This window comes from Garra rufa, chromosome 3, assembly GCF_049309525.1.
Source record: "Garra rufa chromosome 3, GarRuf1.0, whole genome shotgun sequence".
Classification (NCBI taxonomy): Eukaryota; Metazoa; Chordata; class Actinopteri; order Cypriniformes; family Cyprinidae; genus Garra; species Garra rufa.
The window spans coordinates 33,093,283-33,121,152 of NC_133363.1; the positions used below are offsets into that span (position 1 = coordinate 33,093,283).

A 27,870-nucleotide genomic window follows, 5' to 3' on the forward strand; every position below is an offset into this window, starting at 1 on the left:
GAGGGGCTGAAACCCATTGCAAATCGCGTTCTGGAGGGGGGGGGGGGGGGTGAAACGTTATTGGGGTCGTTTTAACCGGCGGATATGAAAAACCACCCGCGGCAACAGCGTTAAAGTAGCCCAATTCCGCGGGAAAACCGCGAACTTGGCAACACGGTTTAATACATGAATGTATTTTTTTAGGACAATTAAGGGATGTGTGGGATAGCCCTGTTGAAAAAAACTGCATTATGTAGGCTGGTTGTAGGTTTTGATGCTGGTTTATGCTGGCCCTTTTGCTGGTTAATGCTGGTCGACCAGCATAAACCAGTTAAGGACCATCTTAAACCAGGATCAAAACCTACCTAACTAGTGTCCCAGCATCAAAACTACCTAACCAGCATATGCTGTTTTTATCACCAAGGAGTGGTGAAAAAATTATCTTTTACTCACCCTCCTGATGTTTTAAAACAGTTTACATTTCTTTCTACTGCAGAGCACTTAAAAAATATCTAAACAAAACTGAACAGCTATTAAATAATACAGTGCCTTGTGAAAGTACTCATACCCCTTAATTCTTTTCACGTTTTGTTATGTTGCTACCTTCGCCTCACCTCTTCACCTCTCAAGCTCTGTCAGCTTGGATGGCGTCTGGCAGACATTTTCAGGTTTCTCCAGAAATTTTTAATTGGGTTCAAGTCCCGGCTCTGTTTGGGCCATTCAAGGACAATCACAGAGTCATCTATAACCCACTCTTGCTTTGTGCTTTGGTTCATTGTCTTGTTGGAAGGTGAACCCTCTGCCCAGTTTGAGGTTCTGAATGCTCTGAACTGGGTTTTCATTAAAGCTATCTCAATATTTTGGTGCATTGAGGGTTTTTTTTATACTCTGACGAATCCCCCAGTCTCTGCCGCTGATAAACAGCTCAAATGGAGCTCAACAAGAGTCACCATCAGGTTCTTGGTCACCAGTCGAAACAAGGCCCTTCTCCATCAATTGCTCATTTTGGCCAGGAGGCTAGCTCTAGGAAGAGTCCTGGTTGTTTCAAACTTCTTCCATTAAGGGTAATGGAGACTACATTCTTATGTGAACCTTCAATGCAGCAGAATTTTTTCTGAACTCTTCCTCAGATGTGTGGCTTGATACAATCCTATCTCTGAGCTCTACAGGCAGTTTTATTTTTAGTTTTTGCTCTGATATGCATTTTCAGCTGTTAGACCTTTTATCAAGACGTGTACCTTTCCAAATCATACCTATTCAACTGAATTTGCCACAGGTTAACTCCACTTGAAGTGTAGTAACACCTACAAGCAATATGAATGCTCCTGAGCTGAATTTGAACTGTCCCAGATTAGGGCACGAATACTTATGCAATGGAGTAATTTAAGTTTTTAATTTTTAATACATTTGCCAAGATCTTAAAAACCTGTTTTTGCCATTATGATGTATGGAGTGTATTTTAAAGCAATTTAACATAATAAAAAGTGAAAAAAATGAAGGGGTATGAATATTTTCACAAAGCACTGTAACTGAACCCCAATTCATTATGGATAATGGACAAAAACACAGAGACAGCTTAAATATCTTTGTCTTTCCATAAAAAAAATAAAAATACACTTTTGAGTGAACTATTTCTTTAAGTGTCTAAATACTTCTAGATACATTTACACTGCAGTCATCCACTGTGATTGTTTGCTGCTCATAGCACAGCTGAAGAAAAGGTTTGAACTTTTTTGTAATATGCCATGCCAAGATGTCAGTGAGCACCTGATAAGATGAGAATCACTGAATCTTTTTGTTAACCTGTTCTTTGAAAAGAACTGTTCGAAAGAACCTATTCACATGAATTCCTACCATCACTTTTGTTTATTGAACTAAACAGAATGATACCACAAGAGGGTGCTCTTCACCAAATCAAGCCCTAAAGAGAATCACGAAATCATCTCTTGAACAAAGGCTGAGATATTATTTATGAATCACCGTCTATTTAATAACAGAGCTTTAGCGAATATGTTATAAAAGTTTATTACTGATTAAGACAAATGAATTGAATTTCTACAATGCTTTCAGTCTCAATCAACATGAGAAATGATTCTCAATGCAGGGTCCTATCCAGATAAAGTACATATGACAATACATTAAACACAATCTAAAAAAAATATCAGGACGCATTTTTTCATTCCTAAATACAGTATACTGAGAAATTGCTGAATCTGTTCTTTGTCCTATGAAAACCACCACATGATAAGGAATCAGGTCCAAGTTGGTTACTGTTGTCTCTCTTTTGTGATCAAAAGTCCAAATAGACACCACAAATGTGGACAGAAGGACTTCAAAACAATGGTACATATAGAAGAACATTCAAATTGCTGCTTCTGCAACCCAATTTCAATCTAGAGGGTGCTTTTTTTTTACAAATCTTACATAAGTACGGAAATAATGTACTCATATAGTAGAAGATTTTAAAGTAATATTTTAGCACAGCTTTCATTCATTTTGGATTAAGAAAAAAGTTATTAAAAATAGGGGAGGAGAGTTGTCAGCGAGAAACTCCGCTGCTTCTAGAGTCTTGCGACGGTTTAAGAGATCTCGGTTCTGTTTGTACTGGATTACAGCTAAGCATCCATCTCCACTTGTGAGTTCTCACTGGCGTCGTCCTCAAGGACCTTGGACGGAGTGAGAGGTTCCAGTTGCGAGTCTGTGTTCATAGACTCCGATCCGTCAGTTTTACAAAGAAAATCAGAGGGAGTTACGCCACCTTCATCTGTGAGGGCAGAAAGGGGGCTGACAGTAGCCTCAGAGGGTGAGTGAGAGGGAAGGATCTTGGGGGATTCCTCCACTGGGCCATCCTTCACCTCGTCTGGGTCACTTTTGTCAGCTCCAAGAACCTCTGACCCATCCTCCTTTCCATCCTCCATTCCATCCTCCTTTCCATCCTCCTTTCCATCCTCCTTTCCATCCTCCATTCCATCCTCCTTTCCATCCTCCATTCCATCCTCCATTCCGTTGTCCTTGTTTGGTATAGCTTCCACATCACTGATCTGAATGGGTTCCGTCTCATCTCTGGGAGTATCTGGCTTAATGGGAAGGAGTTGTTTGGAGTCATTGTGGGTCTCCATTGACCTGAATTATGATGTGCAACAAAAAGAGAAAAGTTAAGAAACATGCTCCATTAAGTTTATGAGATGTAGTATCACCACACGGATATACAGGTCCTTCTCAAAAAATTAGCATATTGTGATAAAGTTCATTATTTTCTGTAATGTACTGACAAACATTAGACTTTCATATATTTTAGATTCATTACACACAACTGAAGTAGTTCAAGCCTTTTATTGTTTTAATATTGATGATTTTGGCATACAGCTCATGAAAACCCAAAATTCCTATCTCAAAAAATTAGCACATCATGAAAAGGTTCTCTAAACGAGCTATTAACCTAATCATCTGAATCAACTAATTAACTCTAAACACCTGCAAAAGATTCCTGAGGCTTTTAAAAACTCCCAGCCTGGTTCATTACTCAAAACCGCAATCATGGGTAAGACTGCCGACCTGACTGCTGTCCAGAAGGCCATCATCGACACCCTCAAGCAAGAGGGTAAGACACAGAAAGAAATTTCTGAACGAATAGGCTGTTCCCAGAGTGCTGTATCAAGGCACCTCAGTGGGAAGTCTGTGGGAAGGAAAAAGTGTGGCAGAAAACGCTGCACAACGAGAAGAGGTGACCGGACCCTGAGGAAGATTGTGGAGAAGGACCGATTCCAGACCTTGGGGGACCTGCGGAAGCAGTGGACTGAGTCTGGAGTAGAAACATCCAGAGCCACCGTGTACAGGCGTGTGCAGGAAATGGGCTACAGGTGCCGCATTCCCCAGGTCAAGCCACTTTTGAACCAGAAACAGCGGCAGAAGCGCCTGACCTGGGCTACAGAGAAGCAGCACTGGACTGTTGATCAGTGGTCCAAAGTACTTTTTTTCAGATGAAAGCAAATTTTGCATGTCATTCGGAAATCAAGGTGCCAGAGTCTGGAGGAAGACTGGGGAGAGGGAAATGCCAAAATGCCTGAAGTCCAGTGTCAAGTACCCACAGTCAGTGATGGTCTGGGGTGCCATGTCAGCTGCTGGTGTTGGTCCACTGTGTTTTATCAAGCGCAGGGTCAATGCAGCTAGCTATCAGGAGATTTTGGAGCACTTCACGCTTCCATTTGCTGAAAAGCTTTATTTTTTTAGATTTCATTTTTCAGCACAACCTGGCACCTGCTCACAGTGACAAAACCACTGGTAAATGGTTTACTGACCATGGTATTACTGTGCTCAATTGGCCTGCCAACTCTCCTGACCTGAAGCCCATAGAGAATCTGTGGGATATTGTGGAGAGAAAGTTGAGAAACGCAAGACCCAACACTCTGGATGAGCTTAAGGCCGCTATCGAAGCATCCTGGGCCTCCATAACACCTCAGCAGTGCCACAGGCTGATTGCCTCCATGCCACGCCGCATTGAAGCAGTCATTTCTGCAAAAGGATTCCCGACCAAGTATTGAGTGCATAATAGGGGTGGGGAAAAAAATCGATATTGCAATATATTGTTGTGCTCTCTGTCGCAATAAATAATCGATACACTAACGGCCAATATCGATATTTTATTACAACACAAATGATTAATTTACCCGTCGTCAGTGTCACTGTCACTACCCAATATCTACCATTCTGTTTGCGGGGGGCGCTGTTCGAGTAAATAGGCGTAAAGTGGCGGAAGCAGCGGCCAGTGAAGAACACAAGTTATCTAACAACAACAGAGAAGAAGCGCAGAAAAAAAGAGAAGTGAGAAGAATGGCGGAAGATAACGAAAAACAATTCAAAGACGCACCTGCTAGTTGAGCATGCTGATCAGTTACGCCTGTTTCACACATACTCCGTCTGCAGTGCGTATGCGTTGAGTATTTTTTTCCGCACCCATGTTAACGGATTAGAGCGTTCACACTGCACGCGGTTGTGTGCAAATGCATTGAATAATACGTTTTTTATTATACGTTGAGTTAAACGTGAATATATCTAGAATTGTATTAGTGTACTGTGATAAAAGAGTATCACAATGCTGAAAAAGCACGTTTGTATTTGAAATCAAAATAACGGATAAATGGTGTGTTTGTGGTAAACAGCCGCGGATCAGGAACGGACTGCAAACGTGTCCTGTGTGAAAGCAAAATGAGTCCGTGCTGCTTCTGCATCGCATACGTAACGCACACGGACTGCATACGCACTGCAGACGGAGTATGTGTGAAACAGGCGTTAGTGTTCCTCAAGAAGAATATGCCTTGATGAGACCACTGTCCAGGTTAACATAAAGCACTTTACAGTAACTTACTACTGACGTTTCAGTATCATGGTTTACACATGTTAGTTAATGTTCATGTTGTTTTTTAATGTTCAGGCACTTTTATCTGTCTAGCTGTACAGTGTTTACATTTAAGACCAGGAGGCAGTGAGTTATTATGCAAATGCATATTTCTTTGCACAGTGTTGGAAATGTTGGCATTAATAAATGCATAAGATTTCCTTGTTATGGGTATTTTTTTCTTTTTCAGTCACATATATCGTGATATATCGTTGATGAAATTTCTTCCAATATATTGAATATCGTAGATATCGTGAATCGCGATATTATCGATATCGTGGGCCACATATCGCCACAGAATTGAATCGTGAGTTACCTGTATCGTCCCACCCCTAGTGCATAACTGAACATAATTATTTGAAGGTTGACTTTTTTGTTTTAAAAACACTTTTCTTTTATTGGTCGGATGAAATATGCTAATTTTTTGAGATAGGAATTTTGGGTTTTCATGAGCTGTATGCCAAAATCATCAATATTAAAACAATAAAAGGCTAGAACTACTTCAGTTGTGTGTAATGAATCTAAAATATATGAAAGTCTAATGTTTATCAGTACATTACAGAAAATAATGAACTTTATCACAATATGCTAATTTTTTGAGAAGGACCTGTAAAAGGTTACTATCAGATTTTATGCAAAACCAATATGCAAAATCTTAATTATTTTACCAAAATAAGAGGGATCAAACAAATTGCATATTTTTATTTAGTACTGACCTGAATAAGATATTTCACATAAAAGAGGTTTACATACAGTCCACAAGAGAAAATAATAGTTTAATTTATAAAAATGATTCTGTTCAAAAGTTTTCATACGATTCCATATGATTCTTAATACTGTGCTGTTACCTAAATGATCCATGGCTGTGTTTTGTTTTTGTTTAGTGATAGTCGTTCCTGAGTCCTTTGTTTGTCCTTAACAGTTAAAACTGCCCACTGTTGTTAAAAAAAATTATTCAGGTACCACTAATTCTTTGGTTTTTCAGCATTTTTGTTGCATCATAATTTTACGATCCATCTTTTCACACTGAGGAAAACTGAGGGACTCATATGCAACTATTACAGAAGGTTCAAATGCTCACTGATGCTTCAGAAGGAAAAAAATAATGCATTAAGAGCCGGGGGTATAAACTTTTGAAAAGAATGAAGGTGTGTACATTTTTCTTATTTTGCCTAAATATATATCTTTTCCATTTTGTACTGCTCCTCAGAAGCTACAGAAGATACTGGCATGTTCCTCAGAAGACAAAATAAGTTAAATTTACCCTGATCTTCAAATTTAAAAAGTTTACACCCCTGGTTAATGCATAATTTTTCCTCAGTGATCAACTGAGCATCAGTGAGCATTTGAACCTTCTGTAATAGCTGCATATGAGTCCCTCAGTTGTACACAAAAAAATGCAAAAAAAAAATAAATAATAATTTTTAGGACCTGAAGGATTTTTCTGAAGAACAGCAGGCAGTTTAACTGTTCAGGTCAAACAAGGGACTCATGAACAACTATCACTAAAAACAAAAAAAAAAACAAAAAAAAACACAGCTGTGGATCATTCAGGTAACAATACAGTATTAAGAATCAAATGTATGTAAACTTTTGAACAGGGTAATTTTTATAAATTCAACTATTATTTTCTCTTGTGGACTATATGTAAATCTTTTATGTGAAATATCTTATTCAGGTCAGTACTATAAAAATAACATGCATTGTATATGATCCCTCTTAGTTTGGTAAAATAATGAACAGTTTTCAGATACTTGTATATACATAGTTGTATGTAAACTTTTGATCTCAACTGTATTTCATGGCTTTATAACATTTACCAACATTACTGCATTTGAATGTTTTTTTGTAATTCTCATTCTTTCCTAAGTCCCATTCTGTGCAGTAAAAAATGATTCATGCTTATTTAAAATCATTGCATTAAAGGTATTACAACACTACTATACACCACAATACACACTTTATTATTTCTTTTCTCTGCATTATGGTAATGAGAAATTGGGGCAAGGAAAATGTTCTTTTATGAATTTTGAGGACACTAAATTGACCAACATTGGTCGTGAGCTCATGAGCTTTTCTTTGTGGTCCACATTAATGTGTTCTTCAGCCTTAATTAATGCAAAAACTCCTGTTTTAATTTAAGCAAGGTCTCCCGAATACCACTTAATAGGCATCCCAATTAGACTAATGAAAAAAATAGAGATCATTTTTTATAATAAATGATATTACCAAACAATTCATAGGTCAGAGGGTCTGTATTCACACCCCTGTTTCATCAGAAAAGGTAATTTGTCTCAATCAGGCAAGCTACACTTCCCAGTCTATTTTTACTCTCCTCTTTCACAGCTCTAACCTCTACATTTAACAAAAATACAAATAAGCATATGGTGTCATTGTACACCAATACATCATGTGTTTAACAATGAGAGCATACCAGAACATAGAGAGTAACACCACCAACTTTTTAAAACTGAAACAAGCTTTAAAAATAAAGAGACTTTTAAACCAGGGTATCTGCAGATATGAACAAGTGAAATTTAAGACTTTTTAATACCACATTATAAGAAATTTAAGACCTAAACCTGTAACGGAAATTTATGTTATATTACATGCATATATGCAATATTTAATGTAAAAAAGCAAACAAAATATACAGTGAACTTTTCAAATCATCAGATACTATTCCACACAAATGTCCCCATAAAAGTACCACTTAGAGATATCTGGTGATATAAACAATTTATTCTGAAGCAATATTTTCATCAGTGCTCTATCAGCTCTATCATCTTAAATCTGCATATTTGATTTACCTTTATAAAGGCTTTTTACTTTTGAAATGTATGCATCACCTTTGAAATTATTACAATTTATCAGATTCTACATGGCTGTTAGCAGTCAGATTACATAATTTACAATACATTTATGAATGTACAAATTAGAAATGTTGGGGTGGGGATGCATACTTTTAAGAAGGGGAGAAAAAATCTCATTAGACACTGCAGTCATTCCAGTCACGTCTTGAAAACACACGGTCATGCCAGCCGCACTTTTTTTTGCATGCACGTCTAATCACGCACTTACGGTATGGGTGCTGGGAGCGGTCAAAATGGATGTAAAGACACTGTTAGAACGGCGTTTTCTTTATGCTTTACCTGATATTTTCCATCAGGACCTAAATTAAGTAATGAAGACTAAAGATATTTTAGCGGAAATGTGACCAAAATTATTTAAGACCTATCGAAACTGAATTTAAGACTTTTTAAGACTTCTTAAGGCCTTATATTAGGAAAATGTTATTTAAGACTTTTTAAGGATCCGCGGATACCCTGTTAAACAGCGAGAAAGCCCTAAGCTTTAAACTGATCATTCCTAACCACACTTGAACTGATCATTTCTTCCGTTTTACTAGTTATAAACGTGAACGAACATCATAAGGTATGTTGCTTCAATCGTGGAAAGTCAATACACACTATTTTTCACATTCAAGACCACCAGTTTTAATTTACTCTCCTGTCTGGTTTGTTAAAAATAGCAGATTCTGCTTAATGATTGGTCAGATCGCCTATTAATCAACCTCCCTGCAAAGGGTCAATTGCATGCAATAAACTATTGAAAACAAATTGATACCAATAAATAGCTAGCAATGATACAAACAACTCATACCTGTTCATTTCTGATCCTCCATTGGTAACTAAAAAAAAAATAAAGGTACGCAAGTAAGAAAAACTGACATCACAAAGAGAAAATACATATTTTTTTGTATTTGATGCTTGAGTGTCATACCTGGCTCCATGATGACCTGGCAGGAGTGGTTTGGCCTGTTGAGCAAATGTTCGGTCATCTGGTCAGCACCAGAGGCGTCTGCCAGAAAATCACACTTGAGACACACCAGCGTTAGACTCCTTGAACAAAAGGAAAAAAAAGGAGGATTTTTTTTTTTCATTTTCTGCAAGTATAAGCCAAACAAACCTCTCTATCACAGTAAACTGTCACATACAAGATCCAGACTTACCGCAAACCGCGTGGAGGCTTCCTCACTTTCCCAAACCGTACTTTTGAAGAACCGGTGTGAAACCTGCAGATAAAAAGAACACTATTTAAAGATCTGATTACATTCATTTGGAATCGTTCATTCATTCAAGTTCCCCTCTTACCTGACCATATGCTGTCTGAAGGCTTTCTGGCAACTTGATCTGAACTTGCATATATTGCACCTCAGCGATAACGGGTAATGAACATAAGCGTCCGTAACCTCTAAGAGACACTCAACACACTTATTTCCTCCACTTGGAAGTCTGTGAAGAATAAATACTTGTTAATATAAAACAAAAGGCTGTGACATTTATAATACAATCCTTAAGTATATTTTGGTTTTTATGCATATGCTAGAGTATGTGTACAGCATGTGTGTTGTAAATTTCATGCTTACTTTACACTTTTAAGCTCGTTATTTTTGATGTTTCGGTTCCAGCTGAAAGGGTTTGCGGTCTTTGCCTTTCCTCCATTTATGTTTGGTTTGGTTGTGTTTGCTGGTGTTCTAACAGGTTGTTTGGTCGTTTCAGGACTCGTGGGTATGATGTAGGCTTTGCCTGAAGTTTCAGAACACAGTGGTGCACCAGAAACCGAGGCCCGGATAGTCACCTAAAAAGAATAAATAATGCAAATGAAAAGTACAATCACAAATCATTTGTGGTTATATTTTCTATTACAGTTGCGATCAAAATTATTCAACCCCCCTGAGACTGCAGTAGTTTACAAATACAAGCTTTTCTGAAGATCCAGGACTTATTAAAAATTGCAATCTATAATTACTGGCATATTAAAAGTGATAATGTCAATAATGTAATACTTATAATTTCTAGTATTTTAACAAACAGCTATGTCATAATTATTCAACCCCTATTTAACATTGCTGTTATAGTCACTTATTTGTATGTGGGGAACAAAATTGTCTTAAAACACTATTAAGTTAGCCCATGCATGTGCTAAAGTTTGAGTAGCCAATATGGCAAAGTCAACAGAGCTCTCAGAAAAGCTATAGAGAATAAATCATTTTATTACTATAGAAAGTCTAAGGCTACCTGAAGATTTCCAAATCATTGAAAGTTCCTAAAGGCACCTCTGGCAGCCTTAATCCTTAGTTTAAAATGTTATACCAGAAAACAAAGATGACCCAATGACAGGAGGAAAACATTTCAACGCAGAGTATAAGAAGATCATTAGACAAGTATGGCCTTTATGTTGAGGCATTTTGCTAAATGCCACTCTTGACCGAGAAGAACAAAAAGGCCAACTTGAACATGCTAAAATTCATTTGGATAGATCTGTGGCGCTCTGGAATAATGTTTTATGGAGTGATGTGACCAAACTGGAACTTTTTGGACCCATTGATCAGCAGTATGTCTGGTGCAAAAAAGGCAAAAATTATGAGCACAAGAACACCATATCCATCATCAAACCTGGAGGTGGACCAGTCCTGTTATGGGAGTGTTTTACTGTTGGAGGAAGTGGAAAGCATGACTGTATAAAGGACATCATGGATTCTCTGAAGTATTAGGCCATTTTGGCAAGAATTGTGATGCCTTTGGTGCAAAGAATGAAGCTAATGATCAACGGATATTCCTGCAGGACAATCATCCCAAATTCTCACTGCAAATATTTGGTTGAATTTGAAGAAATCAGTGGCAAAGTGAAAACCAAAGATTATCAGTGACCTAAAAGCTTTTTCAGGTGAGAAATGGGACAAGATTGCAGTAGAGAGGTGACAAAAGCTTCTAAGCAACAATTATTCGTTGTTTTAAAGACAGATTCTGCACCAAATTTGACTTTTGGGAGTTGAATCATTTTGAACATGAATGTTTAGAGCCATTTCTTTTCTTTTTTTTCCATTATTCATCAACTTACATTCTCAGAATTACTCAAATGTGTATTAACCCCTTAGCATTCCTGTCAAACTTAACTCACTGCAAAACATTCCATGGGTGGAACGTTGGAACGCCTTTGTTGAATTGTTTTCACAAAATGTAGTTCTTCGAAGCAAAATGTTTTGCAGGTCAAGGGGGTTGAATAATTTTGACTGCAACTGTATACAGTTAGCCTAATATAGTTTATATTATATAGTCTAAATTACATGGTTATTTTATCTATTTAGGTTCAAGCAGACCTTGGTTCCTGGAGGCAATCCTTCGAGGTTTCTAGGCTTCCTATAGGTTCGATGGAAGTGTGTTTTGTGTTCCACTTTTTCCTTATAGGTGAGGAAATTTAATCTGCACTTTCCACACCTTTGAATCCCTTTTTTCTAAAACGTAAAGCAAAAGAAACACATAGCATATACAAAGTTAAGTGACAAGTTACATTCAACAATTAAATTGCGCATTTAATTTGATGTTTATTAATATTATTGATAAAAGAAAAAAAATGTATACATGTAAATATATACACACACATACATATATCATTTCAGGCCCTTTTTTTATACTCAAAAACAACATAAACAGGTTTAACTTGGTGGTCTCTAACCTGCATCGTTCCACCACAACGTGCACCATTTCATCTGCGGGTTTCACTATTGTTTTTGTTACAAATCTTGCTTTTGGCCAATATGACTCGTGGTTAATCTGGTTTGCTGTTGCCAGGGAGAAGCCCATAAGCAGAAACCAGGGAAGGTGAATAGAGTAAGCCGCCACTGTCAGCCTGTTATATATTGCACCAAGGTGTTCGGCAGACAACCAAATCAATCCAACCTTAGAGTGAGAGCCAATGGGGCAGCACACAAATGAGTTTCACATTGTGCTGACTTCAGATCAGTGAAGTCTCCAAATCCACAGACAAAGAGACAGATGATGTCTTATCCAAGAACATGTCAAAAAGACTCATGTACACAGTCTTTGGTTTAAATTAGTAAGCAAGAAGTAGGCAATAAATCCATTTCCAAATGGAAACACACATGAGGTAATACACTCACTTGATGTCTCATGTAGTGTTGCATGTACATATGGCCGCTGCGAAGCACTTTCAGGCAAAAGGGACAAAGCAGGTCTTTAGTGTTTTCATGAACTGTGCGGAAATGGTTATCCACGTCAGAGAAGAAGGACGACCTGTAGTTACAAACCTTCAAGACAGCAAAAAAACAAGTGAGAACCAAGTATTTGAAATACAAATTACACACAGCAATGGTAAAGCTTTACCTGACAGGCATAGGGCATCTCTCCAGGTTTGTGATTGTCCCTCATGTGCTCCAGAAGCACTTGCTCCGTCTCAAAAGCCAATTCACATATTTTACAGTTGGCTGGGGAAAAGAAAAGATAACAATACACTTAATATATCTAAACCATCAACTTACTCCCCTCTGGTGAAATATTCTCATTCCAATTACAAAATCACTGACTGACTATTTTTACATAACCTCAAGTCCTCCAAGAAAGTTCCTATTTTAGTTTGAAAAAAAGCATTGGGCAGAAGTACCTTCTCTTTTTTTTTTGGTTTGTTAGTGTAAAATATTTAAGAGTAAGTCATTAATTAATTACTCACCCTCATGTTGTTCCAAACCCCTAAGACTTTCGTTTAGCTTTGGAACCCAAATTAAGATATTTCTGATGAAATCCAAAAGCTTTCTGACATTTCATAGACAGTACAGTTCATGCAGAGAAGTGTCTCCATCACCTGCGTTCAGATGGCACGGTATTTAAAACACTGAGCCGTAGATCACGGAAAGGCTACGCAATATCGCGTTCAAAATCGAATGCAATTCATCCGCGATTTTGAACGCGATATTGCGTAGCTTTTCAGTGATCTACGGCTCAGTGTTTTAAATAGCGCGCCATCTGAACGCAGGTGATGGAGATTTACTACTAATCACAGAACCAGCTTTACTGATGAGATACGCATGACAATCGCATGCGATATATTGCCAGGCCCTAGATGTCACATGTACTATTTTAACAACGTTTTTACTACGTTTCTGTGCCTTGACCGTGGTAGGACCCTCGCTGTCTATGGAGGGTCAGGGAGCTCTTGGATTTCATCAAAAATTAATTTGTGTTCCAAAGATGAACGAAGGTCTTAAGAGTTTGGAAAGACATGATGGTGAGTAATTAATGACAGGAATTTTAATTTTTGGGTAAACTAACCTTTTAAATTTGGTGTAAAATCAATGCTTCACATATTTATATTATTCTCATTCATCCACACAGAATGTCATTTTGTAACATAAGTATTAGTTAAATTACTTTTGTAGTCTACTTCGTACATTTGTCCTACTTCAGGCTTAAGAGCTGTTCACACAAAGGATGATAAGTATACAGTTTTAATAATCGTTCTAATACTGTGAGAACAGCCACATTACAATAATAATAATGGCAGAGGAGTGACATTGTAGGAATCACTTTTGGAACCTTATTTTTTTCATGTGATGATCAATTAACACACTGCCAATCAGAATCCACCTTCAAAACTGCTGCATTATTCAGACACCAGACATAACCTTCAATACTTTTTACTAGTGGGCGCAGGACACTATAGTTCATTTATGTAAGTGAGGATACCAAAATAACGTTACTGTGACATATTATACCAAAAAATTCTTCAAACAATGGACTACTGGGAAAAAAAATGATGATAATTTGAGACCAAAAATTATTCTTGACCATGTTCTGCTTAAGTGTTGTTTCTTTAATTGCTAATTCAATCTTTTTTGTTTTTACACCAAAGACAACATTAAGCATTGCTTGGTAATCGGTCAACAAAGTATTGACAGTTGTGTAAATATCGGCATACTAACAGTTGTCAGAACATTTGGTTGATTGTAATCCATTACATACCTTTCTATCAAAATCTGACATTATCAAGATGAATTTGTTCTGACACAGTTCTTATCATATTTTATTATCATTTTCTAAACTATAGCGAATAAACAGTGATAATGTGAAAAATGTTGAAGGCGTCTGAATACATTTTTGGTTGACTGTAGTTATTGTTATAGTTGTCCTTTCTGTAAACAGGCTTTTATTCTGGCCAAGAACTTTCAACTTAAAGGAAAACACGCTGTGACTGAAATATTGACTTACTAGTGGACTCGAAGGGACTGTGGGCGCTCTCTATGTGACACTGCAGTTGAAAAGGAGTTGAATACTGTCGGTAACAATGTTGACATGTAGTGTGACTCTCCCAGCTCTCACTGTTCTGCTTCTCCAACTCAAGGTGATGTTTCATGTGGTTCATGAACCTGAGTGAGAAGAAAAAGAACAGAGGAATGAAGAGGAGCAAAGGATGGCATTACAAACAGATACAGGTGGCATCTCACTCCCAGCGACCAACTCCCTGCTAAATTATTGACCTGTCAATTCAGACACATTCAAAATTATCACTCACAGTGGGATAGACTCTTGTGGCATTGACAACGACCCCAAATTTTACTCAGCAAATGCAAAGCCACATATTGCAAACACTGTTTGTTATAGATGGTGATTAATACAGATAGTTATTAATTACTCACCCTTATGTTGTTTCAAAAGATGATTTTTTTTTATGAAATACAAGAACCTGCCTAGACAGCAATGGTACTGCCACATTCAAGGCCCACAAAGGTAGTGACATGTGACATCAGTGGTTCAACCTTAATTTTATACAGCTATGAGAATACATTGTGCACAAAGAAAACAAAAATAACAACTTTATTTAACAATTTCTTCTCTTCCATTTCAGTCCTCGATGTGCGTTCAAGACAGTATCATGACGCATGTGTTAAAGTCGTTTAACTTGTGCGCAAGAAGTATTCTCATAGCTTCATAAAATTAAGGACTATTTTATGTCACATGGACTATTATAAGGAAGTCCTTACTACCTTTCTGGGCCTTGAACTTGTCAGTTCCATTGCGGTTAATACAGGGTCAGAAAGTTCTAGGATCTCATCAAAAATATTTTAATTAGTACTTGAAAGATAAACAAAAGTCTTACGGCTTTGGAACAACAAGAGTAATTGATGACAGAATTTTCATTTTTGGATGAACCATCCATTTCAATGATTAATAAAATAAGAAAACAATGTTCTCACAAAGGCTTCAGCAAGCCCCAAAAGGATTGATAATCACATACATTCACAGAATAAAGTTACTCAATGAAATGAACCCCAAAGTTTATGTCACCTCTTATCTATTCTGTGTATGTGTGCAGAGATTTTTGCAAAAACAGTCAGTAGGTGTGACGCTCACAACCAAAATCAGGTTGTTCCAAGTCAACTTGCGGTAAGAATGAGAAGGCATTGGGTACACCTGCAACATGTGACATTAATGACACTCTTTAAGGTAAATGCCCTGCTCCACAAACAGCTGCCGTCTTGGGAGACCTCAGTCTGACACAAGCGGGAGCGCCGTTGACAAAGGTGTGACAACTAAACAGGAAAGCCTTTGATGTGCGAGGAAGTGAATGTCAAACAGATGTACAACATTCAAACAGGTAAACCACTACAAAGTGCCTGCTCTCTCAGGAGTGGAGTTTCCTTTTGCTTTTCAAAAGGCACCTAAAAATAGACATAACATCCTCTGAGAATCACAGTTTCAGATGCTGCAACCAAAGTTTACATCCTATTTTTGAAACAGGTCACACTCCAGCTTTGTCTATAGATTGCATTGGATTTTTAAGATATAAATGAGCAGTACATGAACTATCAACTCATCGCAAACCGTAATTCATTAAACACATATGAAGAGAAAGGAAAAATGCCAAAGTTAAAGTAGCTAATGTTCAGCATCCTTTGGGAATACAGCATAAAACTCAAGCACAGTTAAATATAATTAGCCAAATTACAAACATACGCCATTAAAAGTCACCTTTGAACAGTGCAAGGCCTGTGCTTGTGTACTCAAGAAGCATTTGAGCTCCCAAGGGCTTTCGAGAGATAAATTAGCAAGTACTCTACTTAAAGATCATGTTCTAACTGTGCATAATAGCCATTATAATACCAGCAATTATACAGCGCCGCTTCTTTGTTTAATGATGTGATGCACAGACTGCCTCTATCCTCTCTACCTCACCTGCCATTGGTGCCCTGACGTTGAGCGGACAATTTTTCAGTCAGCACGTTCTGCAACCTCAGCTCCCCTAATAGGGATTTTTATGCGGCTGAACTGTGACCCTCGCCGCCAGAACTTGGGGTGCGCTGCAAACGCGCCTCCCCATTAAAAGGAGCTTACTGAGGCTTTTCTCACGCCGTGGCTGAGTAAAGTTATTTAATCACAGGAACAGTTCTTATAGCAGACAAACTACCCGCCATTATTCATCTGGGGCCCCTAGAGGGAGCGGGGGTCTGATAATGTCATCCATCTGAGGGGGGAATCCAGTGATGGGGTCTCTCTTTCTCTAACTATTGCTCTCTCCATCTCTGGGCTCCTGTAGCTAATGGCTCTCATGAGCAATGTTCCCTCTAAGCCGCATGCGTGATGTTGCTCCCGCACAGACCAAAACAATTATACAAAAAAATCCAGACTTAAATGACTGGGATTGTTTGAACAGTTTTAATTTGTGACAAACTAAATTGCAGATACCCGGACTAAGGTCTACAGAGCTTTAACCACCTCTGCACCCTGACTTATACTGAACCCGATAGGAGGTTTCAAACAATTACCTGATATTGTTCTTGAGCATTTTTAAACAGCTGTTGCACTTGAAAGTGGTGAAGGACTTGAATTTGGAAATCAGAGCTGGATCTCCTTCACATTTCCCATAGTAGAAGTCTGAAACCAGCATGATGAGTTTGCCTTTGTCAGATTCAAAGACTTTTGGTGCATTGGCTTGTTTGTCAGGCTTCGATGTTGAAGGAAACACAGAGTCTAACAGTTCAGGGCAGCACAGCTGAAAAAGAAGAGGAAGAGAGTGTCATAACATCTCAATACTGCTTTTCAGCTGTGAATTCAAAATATATCTGTCTCTACATTAGGAGTTGGAACCTTTTCTGACAAAGTGCCATTTTTAATTTTTCTAATTAATCAGTCATTGGAGGCTTAAACTTGTGTGCTTGGTGCAAGACAAAAAGAGAGATTCTGTGTACCATTTTTGGATTAAACTGTTCAATTAATATAGATTACTATTATTATGTCTTTATAAACTTTTTGTAGTTCTAAAAGTTTTGGTTCTATACAATTAATTAAAGGAAGTTCTCCATCCGTGGTCCAAAGATGTATTAAATGATGGCACTATGAATATAACTGCGTATGGTCATGTAGATGTCTTCAGGCCAGAACTCTTATCAAACAGAAGTTTAGGGCAGATAGGATATTGTATGTTTATATTAGTGTAAAACAAATAATTTCCTGTTGCCAGCAGGTGGTACTATGATTATAATGGAATATTGTGGAATACTTATGACTATAACTGAATATGGGCATCATCAACAAAAACTCAAGATCTTCTTAATATAATGTCACAAAGGGCTTTAGATTACACTGATTAAATTTGGTGTTGATCTCTTTAAATCTCTAGAAGAAGTTTGTTTAAATACAACAACTTCCTGTTGGGTTTCGGACATCGTATATGTATGTGAAACATAGTTTAAGGGGCACTTCTTTGAAATTTTATAGGTGGCACTATTGAGCCATTTTGCCACACCCACTTCTGAAACCCATATCAGATGTAAATTTTCACCGCTTTTGGCGTGTGTGCAAAGTTTCATGAGTTTGGGCATGTTTAGGCCCTCAAAAATGCAATTCATTTTGGAGAAGAAGATAAAGAAACTGAGCAATTCCAATAGGGTGCCTGGGCTCTAAATATACTCAAATAAAAAAAACTGTTAACTGTAAAAATATTTTACAGTATTACATGTATTTGTCAGCAGAAGAGATTTAAAAAAAAAAAAAAAAAACATTAAAAATCTTACTGTTTAAAAACTTTTGACTGGTAGTGAATTTTCATATTTGGATAAACTATCCCTTTAAGAAAATGTCTTATTCTTCATTTTAAAACATTGCACAAGATGACATCTCATTTATTCATTCTGAGAGAAAACAGTAACCAAACAAAAGCCAACCAAACTACATAACCAGTGTGTGCATGAGTAGCACTGCAGTTTACTTAGTTCTTAGATGGAGTGCTTGGCTTCCCACACAGCTCATAACTAAATAAAACAGATTGCGGGATGATGAAGATGATGACACACTACAGATGTAATAACCGACTATGTTAATATTGAGAGGTATAACGCTGTCTGATTGAACTCAACATAGCTGTTGCTAACACAGGAAACAAAAAAAGACAGAAACATACCAACCTTCATATGATTTTTCAAAGGCTGAAGGCAAAACACATTCTGGCACCTGGGACATTTCTTTGTGAAGGAGAAATCATTTTCTCCAGCTGTCAAAGAAAGAAAAAAAGATTAACAGATATTGTTGCTCCTGGAAATTCTGCAATACATACTGTACAAAAACATACCCATGTCAAGCTTACCTCCTTTGGACCAGCTGTTGTTTGTGGCATTTATCATTGTGCCATTATCTGTGGATCATCAAAAGAAACATCCAATCAAGTCCTTTTTAGAAAATTTTGTCAAACACAACCTTCACACCTTTCAGAAAAGCAAAAGGGTCTTGATTTGTTTTTCACTGTAGCTTAGTATATGCACCGGGTTTTTTTTTTTTTCAACCAAAATGCTCGGTTTAGCTTGTGGGGTCATTTTATTAGGTTATTTTTAATATTTTTCATCCAGGTGCTGGGTAGGGTTTTTTTGTAACTGCTGGGTCATTTTTACTGTAAATACAAATGATGAACTCCCTCACACACGTACCAAGCACTGGTTCAGTGTAATCTAAAGTTGGGTAGTCTGCGCCAAACCAGTAAAAACTGAATACATTTGTCAGCGGTCATTTTGTGTTCTATCCTGAGAGAAAACTTGACTGACGGAAACTCCCTTGTTGAATGAAATAAGGTATGTATTACATTGTATTCCTATCAAATTATTACTGTATAAAAAGAAAAATGTCTGTAATCTTACATTTTTCCTTTTTTTGTTTAAATGTATGTCCAGCTAACATCTGCTTGGAATGCTAGCCTTCAACAAACGCAGCATTCAGCAGATCTACAGTCGTGGCCAAAAGTTGAGAATGACACAAATATTAGTTTTCACAAAGTTTGCTGCTAAACTGCTTTTAGATCTTTGTTTCAGTTGTTTCTGTGATGAACTGAAATATAATTACAAGCACTTCATACGTTTCAAAGGCTTTTATCGACAATTACATGACATTTATGGAAAGAGTCAGTATTTGCAGTGTTGGCCCTTCTTTTTCAGGACCTCTGCAGTTCGACTGGGCATGCTCTCAATCAACTTCTGGGCCAAATCCTGACTGATAGCAACCCATTCTTTCATAATCACTTCTTGGAGTTTGTCAGAATTAGTGGGTTTTTGTTTGTCCACCCGCCTCTTGAGGATTGACCACAAGTTCTCAATGGGATTAAGATCTGGGGAGTTTCCAGGCCATGGACCCAAAATTTCAACGTTTTGGTCCCCGAGCCACTTAGTTATCACTTTTGCCTTATGGCACGGTGCTCCATCGTGCTGGAAAATGCATTGTTCTTCACCAAACTGTTGTTGGATTGTTGGAAGAAGTTGCTGTTGGAGGGTGTTTTGGTACCATTCTTTATTCGTGGCTGTGTTTTTGGGCAAAATTGTGAGTGAGCCCACTCCCTTGGATGAGAAGCAACCCCACACATGAATGGTCTCAGGATGCTTTACTGTTGGCATGACACAGGACTGATGGTAGCGCTCACCTTTTCTTCTCCGGACAAGCCTTTTTCCAGATGCCCCAAACAATCGAAAGAGGCTTCATCGGAGAATATGACTTTGCTCCAGTCCTCAATAGTCCATTCGTCATACTTTTTGCAGAAGATCAATCTGTCCCTGATGTTTTCTTTGGAGAGAAGTGGCTTCTTTGCTGCCCTTCTTGACACCAGGCCATCTTCCAAAAGTCTTGTGCTGCGTCCCAATTCGCCTACTTATACTATGCACTAAAAGTATGTACTCTTTTTGTGAAGAAAAAGTACATACTTTTGAGTATGTAGCAGAATAGTAGGCAAGCTTTGGGACATACTATACTACTTCGTCATAACTGCTTCTTTAACGGACGCTCTGTTGCTTAGTTACCGGAATCCTGTCACTGTTTAAACTGCCCTGTCAATCATCACAGTTAATATTTATATACATATTTAATTTAATTTCCTACCGTATTAGAGAGAAATGAAGAGGCACTTTCTTTCACGAGTCTTTCATGCCGAGAACTCTGCTCTTGTGTTTGCAAAATTATGCATTTAACGTTAATGACCAACCCTATCATTATAAAAGTTCATAATGTTGCTGCACATGAAATATAACACGGATAACATTAAATAAATGTATTTATCAGGTTACACATTGATTATTTATCACTCAAACCCCTTTCTCTACCTGTCCGTTGGTCGCGCATATCCTCCATGTTTGTAGTTTTTTAACACTTTTAATGCGTGTTTGTAGTTCTAATCGAATCCTCGTTCACCGCGCAATGTGTTGTGGGCAATATTAGCCGTTAGAGTGTGCATTGATCCGCACTTCGAATTCCGAAGTTAAGTAGTAGACCATCCGGGAATCTTTGGAATACTTTAAGCATACTACGATTTGGGACATACTAATTCTATTTTCGAATACTATTTAGGACGGATAGTATGCGAATTGGGACGCAGCATTGGCCTCAGTGTGCGTGCAGATGCGCTCACACCTGCCTGCTGCCATTCCTGAGCAAGCTCTGCACTGGTGGCACTCCGATCCCGCAGCTGAATCCTCTTTAGGAGACGATCCTGGCGCTTGCTGGACTTTCTTGGACGCCCTGAAGCCTTCTTAACAAGAATTGAACCTCTTTCCTTGAAGTTCTTGATGATCCTATAAATTGTTGATTTAGGTGCAATCTTAGTAGCCACAATATCCTTGCCTGTGAAGCCATTTTTATGCAACGCAATGATGGCTGCACGCGTTTCTTTGCAGGTCACCATGGTTAACAATGGAAGAACAATGATTTCAAGCATCACTCTCCTTTTAACATGTCAAGTCTGCCATTCTAACCCAATCAGCCTGACATAATGATCTCCAGCCTTGTGCTCGTCAACATTCTCACCTGAGTTAACAAGACGATTACTGAAATGATCTCAGCAGGTCCTCTAATGACAGCAATAAAATGCAGTGGAAAGCTTTTTTTGGGGATTAAGTTCATTTTCATGGCAAAGAAGGACTATGCAATTCATCTGATCACTCTTGATAACATTCTGGAGTATATGCAAATTGCTATTATAAAAACTTAAGCAGCTTTCCAATTTCCAATATTTATGTAATTCTCAAAACTTTTGGCCACGACTGTACACTCAAAGCAAACCGTGGACTTTTCACCTCCCTGCAAACGAATGCGTGACCAGGGCTAAAACACGACCCAATGTTGCTGTTACATGTAACAGTTTCCATTAGCTCCACTGACTACAACAGAAGTGCTATTGTTCTACTGCGGCATTGTTGCAGCTATGGTCTAGATATGCATTTGACGGGTTGAAACAAAATAAAGCTGTTGATGTCTTATATTCATGACTTGTAACTTCAATGTCATGACTTGACATTGAAAAAAAAAATGTATATGACCTGTTCTTGTCACATACATATATATAAAACAGATTTTAGAGTGAATTTTTATTACTTAAAATGAACAACCTTAAATAGGTTGACTGAGACGGCACAAAAAAACACCCAGCAAATAGGTCAACATAAAACCCAACAAGCTGGGTCAAAATAACCCAGCATGTGTTCTGTCAAATATTTACCCAGCGAAGGGTTATTTTTAATATCTTTACCCAGGTGCAGGGTAGTTTTTATGCACTCTAAAAAAATGCTGGGCTGTTTTATTTTTAACCCAAAATGCTTGGTTCAGCCTGCTGGGTCATTTTATTGGGTTGTTTTTAATATTTTTACCCAGGTGTTGGGTAGTTTTTCTGCACTCTAAAACATGCTGGGCAGTTGTTGTTTAACCCAAATGCTGGGTACAGCCTGCTGGGTCATTTTATTGGTTTGTTTTTAATATCTTTACCCAGGTGCAGGGTAGTTTTTATGCACTCTAAAAAAATGCTGGGCTGTTTTATTTTTAACCCAAAATGCTTGGTTCAGCCTGCTGGGTCATTTTATTGGGTTGTTTTTAATATTTTTACCCAGGTGCTGGGTAGTTTTTATGCACTCTAAAAAATGCTGGGCAGTTGTTTTTAACCCAAATGCTGGGTTCAGCCTGCTGGGTCATTTTATTGGTTTGTTTTAAATATTTTTACCCAGGTGCTGGGTAGTTTTTATGCACTCTAAAAAATGCTGGGCAGTTGTTTTTAACCCAAATGCTGGGTTCAGCCTGCTGGGTCATTTTATTGGTTTGTTTTAAATATTTTTACCCAGGTGCTAGGTAGTTTTTCTGCACTCTAAAAAATGCTGGGCAGTTGTTGTTTAACCCAAATGCTGGGTACAGCCTGCTAGGTCATTTAATTGGGTCAGTTTTTCTGCACTCTAAAAAATGCTGGGCAGTTGTTTTTAACCCAAATGCTGGGTTCAGCCTGCTGGGTCATTTTAATGGTTTGTTTTTAATATTTTTACCCAGGTGCTAGGTAGTTTTTCTGCACTCTAAAAAATGCTGGGCTCAGCCTGCTGGGTCATTTTATTGGTTTGTTTTTAATATTTTTACCCAGGTGCTGGGTAGTTTAACTGCACTCCAAAAAATGCTGGGCAGCTGTTTTTAACCCAAATGCTGGGTTCAGCCTGCTGGGTCATTTTGCTGGGTCATTTTATTGGGTTGTTTTTAATATTTTTACCCAGGTGTTGGGTAGTTTTTCTGCACTCTAAAAAATGCTGGGCAGTTGTTTTTAACTCAAATGCTGGGTTCAGCCTGCTGGGTCATTTTATTGGTTTGTTTTAAATATTTTTACCCAGGTGCTAGGTAGTTTAACTGCACTCCAAAAAATGCTGGGCAGCTGTTTTTAACCCAAATGCTGGGTTCAGCCTGCTGGGTCATTTTGCTGGGTCATTTTATTGGGTTGTTTTTAATATTTTTACCCAGGTGCTGGGTAGTTTTTCTGCACTCTAAAAAATGCTGGGCAGTTGTTGTTTAACCCAAATGCTGGGTTATTTAATTGGGTTGTTTTTAATATTTTAACCCAGGTGCTGGGTAGTTTTTCTGCACTCTAAAAAAATGCTGGGCAGTTGTTTTTAACCCAAATGCTGGGTTCAGCCTGCTGGGTCATTTTATTAGTTTGTTTTTAATATTTTTACCCAGGTGCTAGGTAGTTTTTCTGCACTCTAAAAAATGCTGGGTTCAGCCTGCTGGGTCATTTTATTGGTTTGTTTTTAACATTTTTACCCAGGTGCTAGGTAGTTTTTCTGCACTCTAAAAAAATGCTGGGCTGTTTTATTTTTAACCCAAAATGCTGGGTTCAGCCTGCTGGGTCATTTTATTGGGTTGTTTTTAATATTTTTACCCAGGTGCTGGGTAGTTTTTTCTGCACGCTAAAAAATGCTGGGCAGTTGTTTTAACCCAAATGCTGGGCTCAGCCTGCTGGGTCATTTTATTGGTTTGTTTAATATCTTTACCCAGGTGCTGGGTAGTTTTTCTGCACTCTAAAAATGCTGGATTGTTTTTTTTTAACCCAAATGCTGGGTTCAGCATGCTGGGGTATTTTATTGGTTTGTTTTCTATATTTTTACCCAGGTGCTAGATAGTTTTTCTGCACTCTAAAAATGCTGGGTTGTTTTTTGTTTTTGTTTTTTAACCCAAATGCTGGGTTCAGCCTGCTGGGTCGTTTAATTGGGTTGTTTTTAATATTTCTGCTCAGATGCCTGGTAGATTTTCTGCACTCCAAAATTTTTTTGGGGTCATTTATTTTTTTTAAACCAAATGCTGGGTTTGGCTTGTTGGTTCATTTTATTGACTTACTTTAATATTATTTACCCAGGTGCTGGGTAGTTTTTCTGTAACTTAGCTGCTGAGTAATTTTTAACGGCTTATAAAAAACATTTAAAAACATTTGGGTAAAAAACATTTAACCCAACCTGCTGGGTCAAAATAACCCAACATATGTTCTGTACAATATTTACCCAGTGCTGGGTTGCCAAATAACCCAATTGGGGTTGTTTTTAACCCAGCGTTTTTTTAGAGTGCGGTTAGAACTCTTCCAACTTTGGTAAACAACACACTAACCTAGTAAATAGGTCTACTGGTAAAGTATTCAATACACTGATATAGCTTATCAAGTCAAACACAGGCTTACCTCTGCTGTTCATAGTTTGCAGGGATAAAGTTTTCGGTTTAGCTAGTGTTGCTGGGAGGATTCCTTGTGTATTTTGAGAGACTGTAGAAGTTTGGGACCGAGAAGAAAGGGTAGCCGGGGCTCGTACATTGGACAAGGTCACCACATTGTCCTGGATATGCTGCACTTGAGGCCTGTGAATGACCCCCGGCTTTGGTGCGGCACTGATTTGCTGCATTATCTGCTGACCTGCTGCTTGAAAAACAAATACATAACGTAATGTAGGACTCACATAACAATTCATCTCATTAGCATACACTCCCACTCATAATTTTTTAAAGAAATCATTACTTATTCAACAAAGACACAACAAACAGATCAAAAGTGACTGCATACACATTTATAATTTTACAAAAAAAAAAGGTCTTTCAAAAAAATAGAATAGTATTTATTGATTAAAAACTATGAAAAATGTATCACGGTTTCCACAAAACATTAAGCAGCAGAAATGTTTCTTGAGCACCAAATCCGAATATTAGAATGATTTCTGAGGGATCATGTAACATTGAAGACTGGAGTATTGGCTGCTGAAAATTCAGCTTTGCCATCGCAAAAAAAGTTATATTTTAAAATATATTTAATTAAAAAGTTATTTTAAATTGCAATATAATAATACTGCTGCATTTTTGATCAAATAAAAAAAAAAAAACTTTTGAAAGTTTAGAAAAAACAACAAAAAAACTACACAGGCACATATATACCTGGCAAAACCGCAAGAGTGGTTCCTGGGGGATACTGTGACCCCAAAGAGCTGATGAACGAAGTGTTGCTGTTAAGATTCTGTGGCGATGTCACAATGTAACCCTGGTGAAATTACAAAGAAAGAAAGAAAATAAATTCTAGTAACCTGGTCAAACCCTGCCTATGAAAACACACAAATGTTTATTACTAATGTAAACTTTAAAGGAGAAGTCCGGTGTGATATTGACCTAAAGTGTAATGAATCATGATACCGAGTGTGAACTTAGCTCATAGCTCATCTCGGCTTGTCCCCTGCACTTCAAAATCTGGCACTAGTTAGCCGATGCTAACAACAGGTTGTTGCTGAGGGTGGATCGGGCATCGGACTAGCCATGTAAATAAATCGCTGTTTTACACCATTTACGAGGCACAAAGTAGCTCCACACTTCATTGGTAGACTTCCAAGGGCCCTGACATTTAAAACGAGACATTGAGAACTTTGAAAAAGCACTGGTAGTTTATTTACAAGAAGATTTATACAGACAGTACTTTCAGGAAATTTACTGGTCGCTGTCATTTTGAATTTAGTCACGATAAGTCGAGTGACGAGCAGGAAGGAAACTAAACTACTACTTCATAAAACTCAGTAGCTTCATCGTCCGACATCCTTGCAATTGCCAACTGTCTGCACTAACTCCAGTCCAAAAGTAACGCGAGTACTCACGTGACTTATCAGGTTGTAGTTTCCTTCCTGTGACTAAATTCAAGATGGCAGCAACCGGTAAATTCCTCAAGGTACTGTCTGTATAAATCTTCTTGTAAATAAACTACCAGTGCTTTTTCAAAGTTCTCAATGTCTCGTTTTAAATGTCAGGGCCCTTGGAAGTCTACCAATGAAGTGTGGAGCTACTTTGTGCCTCGTAAATGGTGTAAAACAGTTATTTATTTACATGGCTAGTCCGATGCCCGATCCACCCTCAGCAACAACCTGTTTTTAGCATCGGCTAACTAGCGTCATATTTTGAAGTGCAGGGGACAAGCTGAGATGAGCTATGAAAGTTAAGTTCACACTCGGTATCATGATTCCTTACACTTTAGGTCAATATCACACCGGATTTCTCCTTTAACCCTAGTGGGACGAAGCCTGTGGCTACTATGGGCAGAAAGCAACTCTATCATTGTGCTTAGCACAAATCACAGATTTATATTACAGACTTTAACTGGGAAAGTTAAAATAGAGTTACCTGATTGTTAATGATGATGGGTTGCGGGGCTGTTTGAGGTCCAAGAGTTGTGTTGAAAGGGATGAGGATGGGATTTCCTACTGACGGGGCAGGGCCTCTAACCATGATTGTAGGACCTGTAGCCCTAGGTGGGTTCGGCGGAGCTTGAGGAGTCTTTTGTGAAGATGCCAACGTTGAGGGTTTTTGAACCGGGACATTCCGCTGATTCTGTTGGTTAACAGCACCTGAAGATCACAAGAAAAAGAAATAATAAGCAAAATATTAAGTACAAGGCCAGAACAGGAGTGACTGTCACCAAAAAAAAAAAAAAAAAAAAAAAAAAAAAGTGTCATACCTTGTCTAGCATTGGCCGGAGGCTTGGAGCTACAGATTTCACCGACAAATATTGGTTCATCATCATCGTCATCATCCAGATCTATCAGATTGATTTCTGGTATTGCCTTCTGCCACGGCTCCAACTCCTCCTCCTCACACTCCATAAACAGCTCAGACATCTAAAATGAAACAAAAGATTTTAGTGCAATGCAATGTGGTTGATAAAATGATATCAACTACCTATAAATTACACCACAATCTTGCTTTAGACATACCAGCACCTGCATAAAAGCTAATGCTTGAGACTCCTGCAAAACTAATGATGGTATGACTGAAATGCTACAAAAACGACTAATGTGTTGGAAACAAATTATCTTAGCTTTCTACAGGAAATGATATATATGTGCACATGCTAATGTTAAGTTTAAAAGCCAACTATAGTGATGGAAATTCTGTGATCCACCTCTAGCAGACACGAGACTGCGGACACAGACCGGCTAATATGCTAATTCAGATTCAGGTTCACTCCTAGCTATTACTTAGAATCAAAATGCATTCAAGAAAGGAGTGCATAAATGCTAAGAAATCAAAGCTGTTTAAAAATCAACACACATGTAAAAACATTTTTCAGAAATCCATTAGCAGGCAGGTCGGCTCTGTCTAGATGCTAACATGCTAAAAAGCAAGAAAAAATAGCAAGCGGCTGCAGAGAGAAACGGCAAAACAGACAGGAAATGTTTATTGGCTTAGTTATGATAACACATTAGCAAACATTACGGATTAACAAAAGTGAAACTCGGCCTTACCTTTTAAAATCTCGGGTTATTTACAAACAACATCAGTGTTGATTCAGACACGCTCACAGCGGCATGAAGCGCGGAGGCTCATGGGAAATCAAGAGGGGCTATTGTTGAGACCTCACGT

At 38.0% G+C, this 27,870-nt stretch overlaps 1 protein-coding gene across 2 annotated transcripts; it reads right to left on the bottom strand.

Annotated features, from left to right (window-relative positions):
* Positions 1-1,988: 1,988 nt before the first annotated feature.
* On the bottom strand, positions 1,989-27,833 carry znf280d (zinc finger protein 280D). Of its 2 annotated transcripts, none has more exons than XM_073836972.1 (18): positions 27,753-27,833; positions 26,966-27,125; positions 26,632-26,855; positions 25,408-25,510; positions 24,668-24,898; positions 18,812-18,859; positions 18,633-18,718; positions 16,995-17,221; positions 14,440-14,597; positions 12,562-12,662; positions 12,339-12,485; positions 11,538-11,672; positions 9,804-10,015; positions 9,529-9,669; positions 9,387-9,449; positions 9,158-9,276; positions 9,038-9,065; positions 1,989-3,102 (listed from the first exon to the last, which is right to left on the bottom strand). In XM_073836972.1, exons 2-18 carry the CDS (start codon positions 27,123-27,125, stop codon positions 2,595-2,597), a joined length of 2,691 nt encoding a protein of 896 aa, XP_073693073.1. In that variant the 5' UTR covers positions 27,753-27,833; the 3' UTR covers positions 1,989-2,594. The 2 variants fall into 2 exon arrangements, with proteins under 2 accessions (XP_073693073.1, XP_073693072.1); XM_073836971.1 differs by having other exon boundaries at positions 24,668-24,901.
* Between the last annotated feature and the right edge of the window lie 37 nt (positions 27,834-27,870).